Here is a 12,893-nt window from a genome sequence, read left to right on the forward strand (position 1 = left end):
TTAGTTGCTAGATCCCTCATATCATTGTTCCCTCAATGATCTATAAGATAAAAAGAAAGGAAGGAGCAAAGTAAGCTTCTAAAAGAATAGACGGAAAGTACCCTAGCATAGCTATGTGGTACCCCTTTTGAGCATCGATTTAACTAAATTAAGTGTGAACTGACCTATGTTTATATGGGCACCCATTTTTGTATATACACTTGTATCATTTAATCAATGATTGGTTAATGCATATTCTACTATATTAAATCACTTATTCATAAAACTTTATGCTAGTTTGGTGAAAACACTCGATATAAGTAAATATTTACCAGGTCACATGCGTACACTCTAGACTTTGGTTCAAAGGCGGATCTAGAACTTAAAATTAACTGAATTCACGTGAACCCGCACATTACGTTTTAATTCTGCCCCTCCTTTGGTTCACCTCAAGGGGTCCCCCCCCCCCTCCCCCCTCTAATGAATATAATATATCTTCTTGATACATGAAAAAGAAAATTTCCTTAATTAAACCTCTCCATATGCGTTCAATCTTATGGTTAAAGTTCCCTGTGTGACAATTATATGCAGCAATACAAGTTGTGCTACTTATCTGGTGGAAACTTCAGTCAGAAGGGAACTCTCTTTCTCAATAAGATCTAGTGCTTTTAAATACACAAAATAATAGCTACAATATTTTTTGTGTAAAGCTGAGAAAGATCAAAATAATATTATTACAAACTCTGGGCAATGAATGGAAATACAGAATTTGCCAACTCCAAAGTTTCTTCAGAATAATTACTAATAAGATATGAAAATAAGTTTTGACATAAGTTTTGATAATCTAGCTATATAGGTCATCTTCATCTGCAGCACCAGCAGAAGTTGCAAACGGATCAGCAGTTCCGGTGGTGTGACCCGTGCCAGCCTCTGCGAACCGGAACTCAGAACCAAAACCTCGGGACTGCTGCAACGTTTGAGCAAAAGCTTGGTACTTGCGGATATCAGCATCGCTGACACTTCTCCTAGCATATTTCATTGATTCCTCAAAGTGAGCAGGCTTGATCTCAGATACCTCATCATCAACGTCTTCCTCCATGGCTTCTGGATTATCTCTTCTCCTCCTCTCCCTCTCAATATCCTGCAAACACAATGCAACATTAGTTTCTACTCAAGATGTAGCAACTACAGTGTTTTTGTTGGAACTAATCTTTCATGTTATGTTATATTATATGTTCTCTATGACAGCATTTCGCTAAAACAGCCAAAAAAATATCAGAACAAAGAACGCTATAATAGAGAGGTTTGACTGTAATATCTATTGCCTCAAAATCTATCAGAAAAACTTACTTTCTCAATGTTCTCTCGGATAGCATATTTGCATGCACGTTGGCAGATCTCCGTAATGTCAGCTCCGCTGAACCCTTGTGTATATTTTGCAAGAGCTCTGAGATCTATATCCTTAGAAAGGGGTGATTTCCGCAGGCATGCCTTGAAAATTTGATGGCGAGAGTCCTCGTCAGGTAGAGGAATGTAGATCAATTGGTCAAGACGACCGGGCCTCAGAAGTGCAGGATCAATAATGTCGGGCCTGTTGGTGGCACCAATAATGAAAACAGTTTTCTTGGCATTCATCCCATCCATTTCAGTGAGGAGTTGATTCAAAACTCTATCAGCCGCTCCTCCGGCATCTCCACTGCTACCTCCTCTCTGCAAAAGCAAGTCATATTTAGCAAACGAAGCAAATAATTTGCAAAGAATACAGCGAACCCATGTAATAAGGGATTGTTTGGTTGCTGGTTAGAGTTATACAGGATTAATTATGCACGGTTTAGGTATATTCATGGATTAATTATGCAAGGTTTAGGTATATTCATGCAGCAGTTATTCTATCTTCTACCCTGCATAAAATAATTACATAAATTGACTCATAATTTATACATGTTTTAGTTATGCGGGATTGTAAACTGATAACCAAATACCGTACTTGATGTGCTGAATTGCTACCAAACATGGTAGTAGTTACGCTGGTTTGAATACATGAATAACTCATTTACTAACCAGCAACCAAATGGACCCTAACAGTTCAATGGAAACATGAGAACAAGGAACAGCACCTGAGTAGCAATCGAGTCCAACTCGTCAAAAAACAGGACACATGGAGCAGACCCTCGAGCCTTGTCGAATATTTCTCTAACGTTGGCTTCACTCTCTCCGAACCACATAGTAAGCAATTCTGGACCCTTGACACTAATAAAGTTGGCCTGGCATTCATTAGCAATAGCCTTCGCCAGTAAAGTTTTCCCACATCCAGGTGGCCCATAGAAGAGAACACCCTTTGAGGGAGACATACCAAACTTCTCGAACTTCTCGGGATGTTCCACTGGATATTGAACAGTCTACAAAACAAATAATAGGCCAAGTAAATCAATAAGCTTAACAGAATAGACCCTAATATTCATCATTATATGTTTAGTATCCGTATAATATACAAACCTCTTGGAGCTCACGCTTGACAGTCTCAAGGCCTCCAATGTCCTCCCAGGAGACGTTAGGAACTTCAACAACCTGTTCCCCCAGGCATACATAATTAGGAATCAAATGGAGAACCGTGTAGCCGCAAAAGCTGAAAATGTAATGAAATCTAGAAACTTACAGTTTCACGCAAGGCAGATGGATTGCTTGTCCCAAGGGCAGTTGAGAAGTGCTCATTAGTCACGGCCATGGAGTTCAATATCTCGGCATCGATAGATTCATCTTCCAAGTCAATCACGTCCATCTTCTCTCTGATGCACTGAAGTGCAGCCTCGGTACACAAAGCTGCCAAATCCGCACCAACATGACCATGTGTGTCTCTGGCAATTCTTTCCAAATCTACCTGCAAACAAACATCAATATATTACCAAACTGCAAATCTTTTAAAAGTCAGAATACTAATAAAAAATTGAAGATATGAAATTACATCTTCGGCGAGCTTCATGTTCTTTGTATGGATACGAAGCACCTCAAGGCGCCCGACTTCATCAGGCACACCAATATCTATTTCCCTATCAAATCTGCCAAACCTTCTTAGGGCGGGGTCAATACTATTAGGGCGATTAGTGGCACCCATGACAATTACGTGAGCACGTGATTTGAGACCATCCATGAGAGTCAAAAGCTGAGAAACAATCCTCCTCTCAACCTCTCCATGTGTCTTCTCACGTTTAGGAGCTATTGAGTCAATTTCATCAATAAAGATGATCGAAGGTGCATTCTTCTCGGCTTCCTCAAATGCTTTCCTGAGATTGCTTTCACTTTCTCCAGCCAATTTGGACATGATCTCTGGCCCATTAATGCAAAAGAAGAACGCGCCAGTCTCATTAGCAACTGCTCGAGCTATCAATGTTTTACCTGATCCAGGAGGTCCATACAGAAGAATTCCTTTGGGAGGTTTCACACCAATAGATTTGAAGAGTTGTGGATGCCTCAACGGAAGCTCAACAAGCTCGCGGATCTGAGCCATTTGTTTACGAACGCCACCAACATCATCATAACCAACCTCATCTAGCCGATTCTCATCTTCTCTGTTCACAGGTTCACCCTCGCAAAATATCTCGGTATCTGGGGCGACAACACAATATTCAGGAGGATCAGTCTCGATAACCTTGAACTCTACACTTCTCATTCCTCCTCTTACAATAAATAAATCGCCCTTTCTCACTGGTCGATATGCTTCAAGGAAATAGGCTGCAGACAAATAACAAAAGGAAGACAAGAAGAATCAGCGTTTGCATATACAATTAGGTTCAAGTGCAACAACTGCAACAGAAGAATACCATCAGCTAACTAAAACCTAAACTCTTACCATCAGCTAACTAAAACCTAAACTCTAACAGACGAACCACAAATAATATCACGTATTCAAAAATTCTAACAAGAAATAAGCAAATCGATAGTAAAAATCTAAAACACTTACGTTTCAAGTAAGCATCAAATAGATTTCCAGTAATCCCTTCAATGGTGTCATCAATGGGAAGAATGTGCACACGTTTCCCGTACTTGACATCAGGACATTGATGCACAGACACAACATCACCAAGACGAACTCTAAGGTTATTTCTAACAACCTTGTTCATCCTAATCTTTGGCTCCTCGCAGGTGTCATCAGCAAGAGCAATGCAGATTGTATCTTTTCGTTTCTTTCCCTATACAACAAAATACAAAGTTTAAGAACTAGACCAACTCCAGTTACAAACTAAACACAGAGTAAAAATAGAAAGGTTAATAAAGTAGACCAACAAAGGGCACCAAACACTTATCACCATTCTTCATGGTTTCACAAGGCACAAAAAAATCTGTGAGTGAGACAAATACACAGGACAACACAAAGCTGAAGTCTTTAAGAAAGAACCAGCCTTTTCGGCTTATATCACAAATTCATTGACCTTAAGCTTTTTTCACTTGCACAACTGATTTCCAGCAAACAAGGAGCAAGGGCACCAAACTTTCCCATATAGCTAAAATATCTAACCTACTGTAATATATCATGTAAATCTGTTCCTTCCTTTTTGCATCCTTAATCTTATAAAACCTTATACCTAAGCACAAGCAGGGATAAAAACATCAATCTTCAGTAGAAGAATTGAAGAACATTCTCAAAAAAATTGAAGAACAATCGAAAATCCAAGAACCCTCAATTCAGTTCCTAGAAAACTCCCCCTAACTCATTAGAATTCTCAGTTTATCCACATTGATTATTAATATTTGCATTAGGAAATCCATTAAATATGTATAAATACTCAAATGCGAACTCAGTAACTACATGGTTCGGTGGCAAATTCTGAACCCATAAGCACTAGTTACAAACTTACAACCCTTGTCACATAAGTGACAGTTAACCCCAATAAACTACCAAATTTACATATTACCTACCAAAACACAGCAAATTTCAAGAAAACTTAAACAACACAAGGCTAAAAATCTAACCTTTATCAAGATTGTGTCACCACGGAAAAGCTGAAGCTTTTCCATAGTATCAGGGTGAAGAGAAACAACAGAGTTATCATCATTGATTGCTTCATCAACAACAAGTCGATTAGGTGACTTCTTTCTCTCAAGAATTGCTGTACTAAAATCCCTCTTAGTCCCTTTCCTACAAAAAATCATTAAAATAAAGCACAAAAATTAAAAAGCTTTTATAACCAAGAATCAAAATACAAATACACCAACATATTATTATGCAAACACACAAAAAACAAAAAATTGAAAAACTTTAAGGACCCGTTTGGCCATGAGAATTTTTCACTATTTTCCGGAATTTTTTTCTCTATTTGAAAATCAGCTTTTGGCCATGAAAAACCCCTAAAATCCTGTTTTCACTTTCAGTACATTCAAACAACCAAATATTATTTGCAAAAACTATAACCAAACACAACTCCATCATCAAGATTCCAAATAAAGTGAAAAATATTGGCTTTCATGGACAAACGCCTACTAATTACCAAGAACAAAAATACAATTACACCAACATATTAAGCAAACACACAATAAAACAAAATTTGAAAAACTGTAGTAATAACCAAGAATCAAAATACAAGTACACCAACATACCATTATGCAAACACACAAAAGAAACAAGAATTGAAAAATTTTAATAGTAATCAAGAATCAAAATACAAGTACCCCAACATATTATTATGCAAACACAAAAGCCAAAAATTGCAAACTTTTAATAATCAAGAATCAAAATACAATTACACCAACATATTTTTATACAAATATCACCAGAAAAAAATGAAAAACTTTAGAAACCAAGAATCAAAATACAAGTACACCAACATACCATTATGCAAACACACAAAAGAAACAAGAATTGAAAATTTTTAATAGTAATCAAGAATCAAAATACAAGTACACCAACATATTATTATGCAAACACACAAAACAAAACAAAAAATGAAAAACTTAAATAACCAAGAATCAAAAATACAAGTACAAGATCATATTTTTATACAAAAATTTGATAAAGGGTACTTACAAATCAGATGATTCAGCTTTGCTAGTCATGATTATTATTTTTTTGGTTTTGTAGAGTTCAAAGAGTTTTCACAGGTTTTCTTATAATGTGTACTTATAAAAGATCTGATAATGGCAAGGTGTTCTATATATATAGGACTATAGAATATAAAATAGTCCGTTTCTTGTTAGGAAAGAAATGCTTTTTTTTTTCTTTTTTCTTTTTTTAAATCACTTTTTCTCGTTTTTAATGTTGCCTTTTTTTGCTTTTTCTTTTTTGGTGTTGATGTTATTTTTTAAATTATTTTTTCCTTGCTTTGGTTTTATATGAAAATACGTTTTGAGGGAATAATTGACCAATTGTAGTGTGACATGTCAACATTTTGCTAACATGGCCTTCCTTTATTTGTTCACCAAACAAGTCACCAATAATAATTTAGACTTGAAGAGAAATATAGTCAAACTTAATAGATATTTTATCATGTATTATTGAAGTGAACACTTTTTAAAATTTTCTTTTGAGCATGTATTTTTTCTATGACAAAAATACTTGTTTGCTTGAAATTTTGGAATTATTTTTTAACAAAAGTTGTTTGTTTGAACTGTTTAACGTTACTTGTGAAATTACACTGAGTATGTTCTTGTTGTTTATTTGAACAGTTTTTTTATTTTTTTTATTTTTTAGCAAAAGCTAATAATTGAGTGTTGAAAGGTTTTAAAAAGAAATTCTCGAAAAAAATTAACCCTTTATTAAAAAACAATTCAACAAACACTTCTAATTGTTTTTTTAACAAAAAAAACTCAAAGCTAAGTTTTCAAATATCAACAAACAAGTCCAAGTCAATAAGCTATCAAAACCTCCTCTTCAAATGCAAAATTCCAGAACATTCCAGCGAATTCTATAGTCCCAAATTCCCTATTATCATTTAAGGACAACTAAATTTTTCCGGCATTTAACCTTAGTAATTACTTATAAATTAAAATGAAAATTTAACCATAAATAAAGTGATAATGTGGGTATAAAAATATAATTCTTGCATTGACTAATATGGAGTAAATGTAGAGCATAAAACAAACTTTTTCAACTCTATACTGATACTTATTTTGTCAATTTCATTCCAATTGTTTTGCAATCTAAAGGTAGGCTAAGATTTTAAGGCACCTTTGTTTGTTATGCATAGCTTAGTAGATATTCCTCCCACTGCTTTCAAGAGCATTATTTTCTTGGAATCATCATATTATGTAATAAAGTCCACAACCACCAACCTTAACTCTTGCCCAAGTTAGGCAGCTGAAACTCACCTCCACTTCTTAGTAGGTTCACAAGAAAGTTACTTCAAGGGAAAAAGAAAAAAGAAAAACCCCACCAACTAAATTAAAAAGAAACAAAAAATAAAGTGTTTTTTTTAATCATTGAGATATCTGAACTAGTTTACGCTCACATTCTATTGTGTACTTGATATCAGTAATTCTATCCATCAATATTTGGACATATGAGAAAAAAATATTACTTAGTGCTTATGTTTTTACCGTGATTTGAATCTGAAACTTCATGATTCTTTAACACACTTCATTGACCACTAGATCACTCTCTTGAATGCATAAAGGCTTGATACTTGCAAAACAATAGTAAGATCCATACAAATAGATGAACACCTTACTAACTACATTCAAAATCCTTTGTTCTTCCAACTTTTCGATCTTCCCATACCAACGAACTCTATAAAATAATTTGTAAATCTAAATATGCTAATTGTTCTCAGGTAGCACATTTGGCCATTTCCAAGTACCATATAATATAAACCAGGACGAAAGAACAAACAGTTATCTTTTCATTGCATAAAACAAGGAAATTGCCTTGCAAAAACTAGGTGCATGTTGAAAAACCAAAGAACAAAAGCAACATTATTAATGGTTGTTTGAGCAAGCACAGTTTTTCAAACAGCAGCCTCCGTAGTTTTACTTTCTCTTGCACACTGAGATACATATGGCTTCAGCTGCAAACAAAAATAACAAACATAATTAACATGAGCGCAGGCTAACAAGAGCATGAATAACTTTAAGCCCAATGTAAGTGATTATTCATACGCCACAACATATCCTTAATATTCTTTGAGAAACAATCTAACTCCAATCAAAGTTACTCAACAGAATCCTGTCACCACTTCCGAAAATAACAGTCTATATCATGTAAAACTTATTTGGTAAAACAGATGGCCACACGTCTTAAAGCATTCTAGCCATAGCCACTGCAGTAAATTTTCCTTGGAAAACATTTTCCTCCATACCGAACACACCCTAAGAGGAAAAATAGCAAAACTTAAAAACCCAGCTTAACAATCCAAAACAAACCATAAGGTTAAAAAGTGCAGCACCATACCCATCATAAAGCTATCCAAACCTCAAATCTCATGATTATCATTCATCCCTGTTACTTAGAACTCTATCTGTAAGTTTCCTCAACCACTACCACTATGCATAGCGGTCAATTCAATTTTCCAATTATGCTATAAGTCCTTTTCCAACAGTTTCTCATGGTGGAGAAACAATCTCTGAAAGCCTAATTAGATGTCAATTGGCTACAAAATGTTGTATTTCTTCCTTTCTCTCCAAAATATAGTATCAAGGCCTGACTTCGAGGGAGAATATGACCGTTGGAAGAGAGAGACAGCGCTCTCATGCGAGCTTCTCTGGCGAAACTAGAAAGTATCTGGCACCACGACAGACTCAAAAAATGGTAGTTCGACTCAAGACCAGCAAGACGTGACCTATCCGGAGATTTCCCGTGCCTGCATGCACCGGGAAAAGAGGCAGCTTCTTCCATGACTAAATAAATTACACCTAGATCCGAGCAAGGTAAAGCATTATGGGGATCGGCTCCCTCTCTAGATTTCATCCATCTTAAAACCACTCGACTCCGACAATTGTAAAGTGGGCAGATTCTCAAAAAAAGCGATGGCTAGTGAGAAATGCACATATATACTTGTTCGTAGAATGAAGGAAGTTAAGAGTCCATATTATCTTTCAAAGAAGCTCTTGCCTGGCCAGTGCTGGAGCTCGAAAGGACCTGCCGGAGACTAACGCTGGCAAAGAACATTCTTTCACACACTCAATCGGACCCGCTCAAAAGAGGAAGAATTTCCTGAGAACCTGTTTGTGGGCATCTTCTACATTCTTTTCCAGAGACTGACTCTAAATGAAAAAGAACTTGTCCTACTATTTGACCTCAACTCCACTGATATACTTGGGCATGTCTAATTAAAAGATCAAATACCAAATATCGACAATATCCCATTTCTCTAAGCCCCCAACCACATACAGAAGAATAGTTCACGGAGTTATCCTCCTATCTTAGAACAGTTGAAAATAAAAATAAACAAGCAAAACATACTCAAACTCAAAACATTTGCCTCTTTTTTTAGCACTTAGCGGAACATATTGTGATGTCTTCTATCATTTTACTTTTTGATCCAAGAGAAACTTTATGTCCGCAAATTACCCCAAATTACATTACTTCTGCAGCTAAGCCACGTCCAATTTTAAGAGCACAAAAGAACGATGACTCAAAGGGCAACTTTTTCCATCTTAACCGAATAAAATCATATATATGTCATTCCATGCTTAACAGGCTATTAAAGTTTCCACATTTTCTCTTTTTTATATTGGAGCTTTCTGTATTTAATCCAAAAAAGAGAGCCAAAACACAACTTTTTTTAAAAAAAAAAAAACTTCAGTACCTGAAAATATGTCAATTCTGGAACTACATAATTTGGTAGTTTTTCTTGCACAAGAGCATAACCACCTGCAGAAAATATAAGATAACTCAGTAACCAACATATCTCACAAACATCCAAATATATATATATATATATATATATATATGTTGGAAATTTTACGGAAAATACTTCATCACGAACACTTGTAGAGACTTCTCTTCATCACGAACAATTGTAATGACTTCTCTTCAACACAAACACTTGTAGAAACTTCTTCTAAGCTTGAGGAAAATACTTAATAACGAACAATTGTAGAGAATTCTTCGTAGCTTGAGGCATGCCAATGGCACTATCCAAGGATATTTCACCCGGTATGGTTGTATCCCCAGATTCAACAAGCTCTTCTAAGACAAAACTAGAATTTTAATCTAACAAAGATTTCTCAAAGTAGAAAACCCAGCAAAAGAAAATAAGTAGTCAAAAGAGTTTGACTCTTCGGTTATTTCACCATCGAGAAATGACCACACGAAAGAATATATATATATAGGCAAAGAACTTGTCCACCGATCATCTGAAAACATATCTGCATTATATTGCTATAAAAGCCATTAAGGCCATTAAAATAATTGTTTCAAGATTAAAGACTTAGTCAACTATTGAAAAAGACGGTAGGTAACTGAACAAAATTTATTCATATTGAATGCTATTAAAGCACTCCAAATTTGTCTCAATTGCCTGTTGAAATTATAAATGGAGGCATTAAAAAAAAATTATTTTTGAGATATTAAAATAATTATTTATTCAACAATATATATATATATATATATACACCTATTTCTTCTATCTTCATATTTGAGATATTCAAAAATTACAAATGCAATTTCAACGGTTGGATATCTTACAGCAACAACTATGCTTCAATACCAATATAGTTGGAGTGGGCTTGGTTGGATATCCCAGAAATAAAAATGATTTCGTTAAAGTGACCAACATCATAAAGAGTCACTAAACATTCTAATCCAAATCAAGAGCTGTTCTCAATCAATCAATCAATCAACTATTTCTCAATCCCAAACAAATCGGGGCCGCAACAAGATATTGTTATCCATTTCGCTTCAATACACAATAATTTGTAAGCTCTCATAGCCCATTCTAAGCCCGAATAAAGATGGATTATTGCAGCTAACCTAAGTATAATCATAACTTGAGGAATCCTCTCTAATAGCTCAGTAATGAACATAAATCAAAAAGGGAAAATTACAGCCAAATACCATTCGGGCCACAAGGGGTTCTAAATCCAATAAAAAAGACTCACTTTCTTAGTCCAATTTTAAGGGATATCTACATTGTATACCCGTCCATCAAAATAATAGCTGACAAATGTATATTCTTTGTATTCAAAAATCAATACACAAGAAAAATACATATTTTATACAAAATTGTGTATATTTGGCTAGCAAATGTAATTTCTTTTTTTTCTTTTTTTCCAAATGTGTAACTTTCGCTTTCAATAACTCAAATGTTCTAGTCTCAAACAGCTGAAAATACAGTATAAACCCAAAAAAGGGTGTAAAAAGTATACCTTTACAAGTATGGAAACCAGTGGGTTGGCAAATTTTTTCTTTTGTAGTAATTTCTTGGACCCCTTTTGGCTGTGAGAATGTCAAGAGAAGCTGTGTTCTTCATTATAAAAGTCCTTCCTCTTCCAAGTAACAATCCCAGTGCCATTTTTCTCCAATTTTCAACAACATGAAGAACTTATTAAGAAAAAGAAAAAGTGAAACACAGTAGAGTTGAAGGTTTTATGGGGGTTTTAGACTCTACGTATTATTTCATAATGCATCGTATTGTGTTGTACTGTATTGTTTTGATGAATATAACGTTTGGATAGATTGTATCGTTTTCCGTTGTTACATAATGTTAGACATGAACAATTTGAATGATAAACCTACAAGAAAAGTAAGGTACAGTATGAGAAAATGTATGATAAAGGATAAAATATGATTATAAGATAATAAGTAAAGACGAAATGAGAAAAAATAAATAAGATAAAGATGCAATAACACCAATTCGATGTTACATAAAATGAAACTTTTCGTCGTATCATAACGATGGATTTTACGATATGATACAATAAAGTAACAATCAAAACAAGCTATTAGGCAAGGTTTTGGCCTTTCTCTTTTAGCCAAATTCAACTGCATCAAAAGAAAATTCAGTATCAGTAATACGAGAAAATGACAAAATTGGTCCTTTGTGTTTTGAGGATAGATTCAAAATAGTCCATTAAGTATGTATTGAACTGTTTTGGTCCTTTAAGTTTATAAAAAATTAACACCCTTTAATTTCTGTCAAATATTATTGAATTCTTGTCAGTTAGATTTGAGGGAAATTATGGGGAAAAAATGAGGAAATTGGTGGTAACTCACAATTTGATTTACAAGTTTTGTAGTTTCTGTTATTTTAAATTTATTTCTAGAGTTTGGTGTAGTTTTTTGAGGTGTAATTTTTGCTATTTTATATTTTTTGTGTTGCATATTATAAAATTTGATGGTACTTTTTTGGTGTTTATAGTTAAATCTTTTTTCTACTGTTTCCGTCAAATCTAACAGGCATAGTTCGCTAAATATTTGACAGAGACTAAAAGTGTTAACTTTCAGCAAACTTACAACAACAACAACAACAACCCAGTAAAATCTCACATCGTGGGATGCGAAAAGTGTTAACTGTACAAAGAACTTCCGAAAGACCCTCGGCTCAAGAGACCAAAATTGTTCAGTTTATATTAAAAGACTATTTTGAACCTACATTCAAACAGAAGGGATCATTTTTCCCATATGTTGTCACTTGTACCCTTGTAATTTTTATAAGTGTGGGTCAATACTTCTACGATGAAGCAAACTTTCCTGGCTCGAAAGAATAGAAATTTCCTTTCATCACATTAATCTCATAATCGTTAGACAAATAATTTATTTTTTCATGAGATGAAAAAATCTATTTTGGAAACTAAAGTTTTCGGCCTACAAAATATTTTGGAAATCAACTCTAATAGTTAGTTCAACTGAAAAACTAACCATCAAAACATATAATTGGCATCGTTGATAGCAATTGTTTGCAACTACTAATAATTATACATTTCTTTGAATAACCTCATAACATTGTCAAAATATAAGAGGACCTTTCCTCCTATCATCTCCAAAA

General features: G+C 34.4%; 1 protein-coding gene and 1 pseudogene across 1 annotated transcript; both read right to left on the reverse strand.

Moving 5' to 3' along the window:
* Positions 1-603: 603 nt before the first annotated feature.
* On the reverse strand, positions 604-6,158 carry LOC132057321 (cell division cycle protein 48 homolog). Its single transcript, XM_059449875.1, has 9 exons — positions 5,999-6,158; positions 4,948-5,113; positions 3,938-4,166; positions 2,942-3,708; positions 2,636-2,857; positions 2,476-2,547; positions 2,097-2,378; positions 1,330-1,689; positions 604-1,120 (listed from the first exon to the last, which is right to left on the reverse strand). The coding sequence occupies exons 1-9, from the start codon at positions 6,025-6,027 to the stop codon at positions 824-826; spliced, it is 2,424 nt and encodes an 807-aa protein (XP_059305858.1). The 5' UTR covers positions 6,028-6,158; the 3' UTR covers positions 604-823.
* Positions 6,159-7,913: 1,755 nt separating this feature from the next.
* LOC132058004 (uncharacterized) lies at positions 7,914-11,420 on the reverse strand (annotated as a pseudogene).
* Positions 11,421-12,893: the final 1,473 nt, after the last annotated feature.

The sequence above is a fragment of the Lycium ferocissimum genome, chromosome 5, assembly GCF_029784015.1.
Source record: "Lycium ferocissimum isolate CSIRO_LF1 chromosome 5, AGI_CSIRO_Lferr_CH_V1, whole genome shotgun sequence".
Lineage (NCBI taxonomy): Eukaryota > Viridiplantae > Streptophyta > Magnoliopsida > Solanales > Solanaceae > Lycium > Lycium ferocissimum.

Excerpts from the sequence above, each read along its gene's own strand:
- LOC132057321 (XM_059449875.1), bottom strand. The coding sequence starts at position 6,027 with ATGACTAGCAAAGCTGAATCATCTGATTT. Across the intron at positions 2,548-2,635 it reads CATCTGCCTTGCGTGAAACT|GTTGTTGAAGTTCCTAACGT; the intron begins GTAAGTTTCTAG and ends CTGGGGGAACAG. Across the intron at positions 2,379-2,475 it reads TCAAGCGTGAGCTCCAAGAG|ACTGTTCAATATCCAGTGGA; the intron begins GTTTGTATATTA and ends TTTGTTTTGTAG.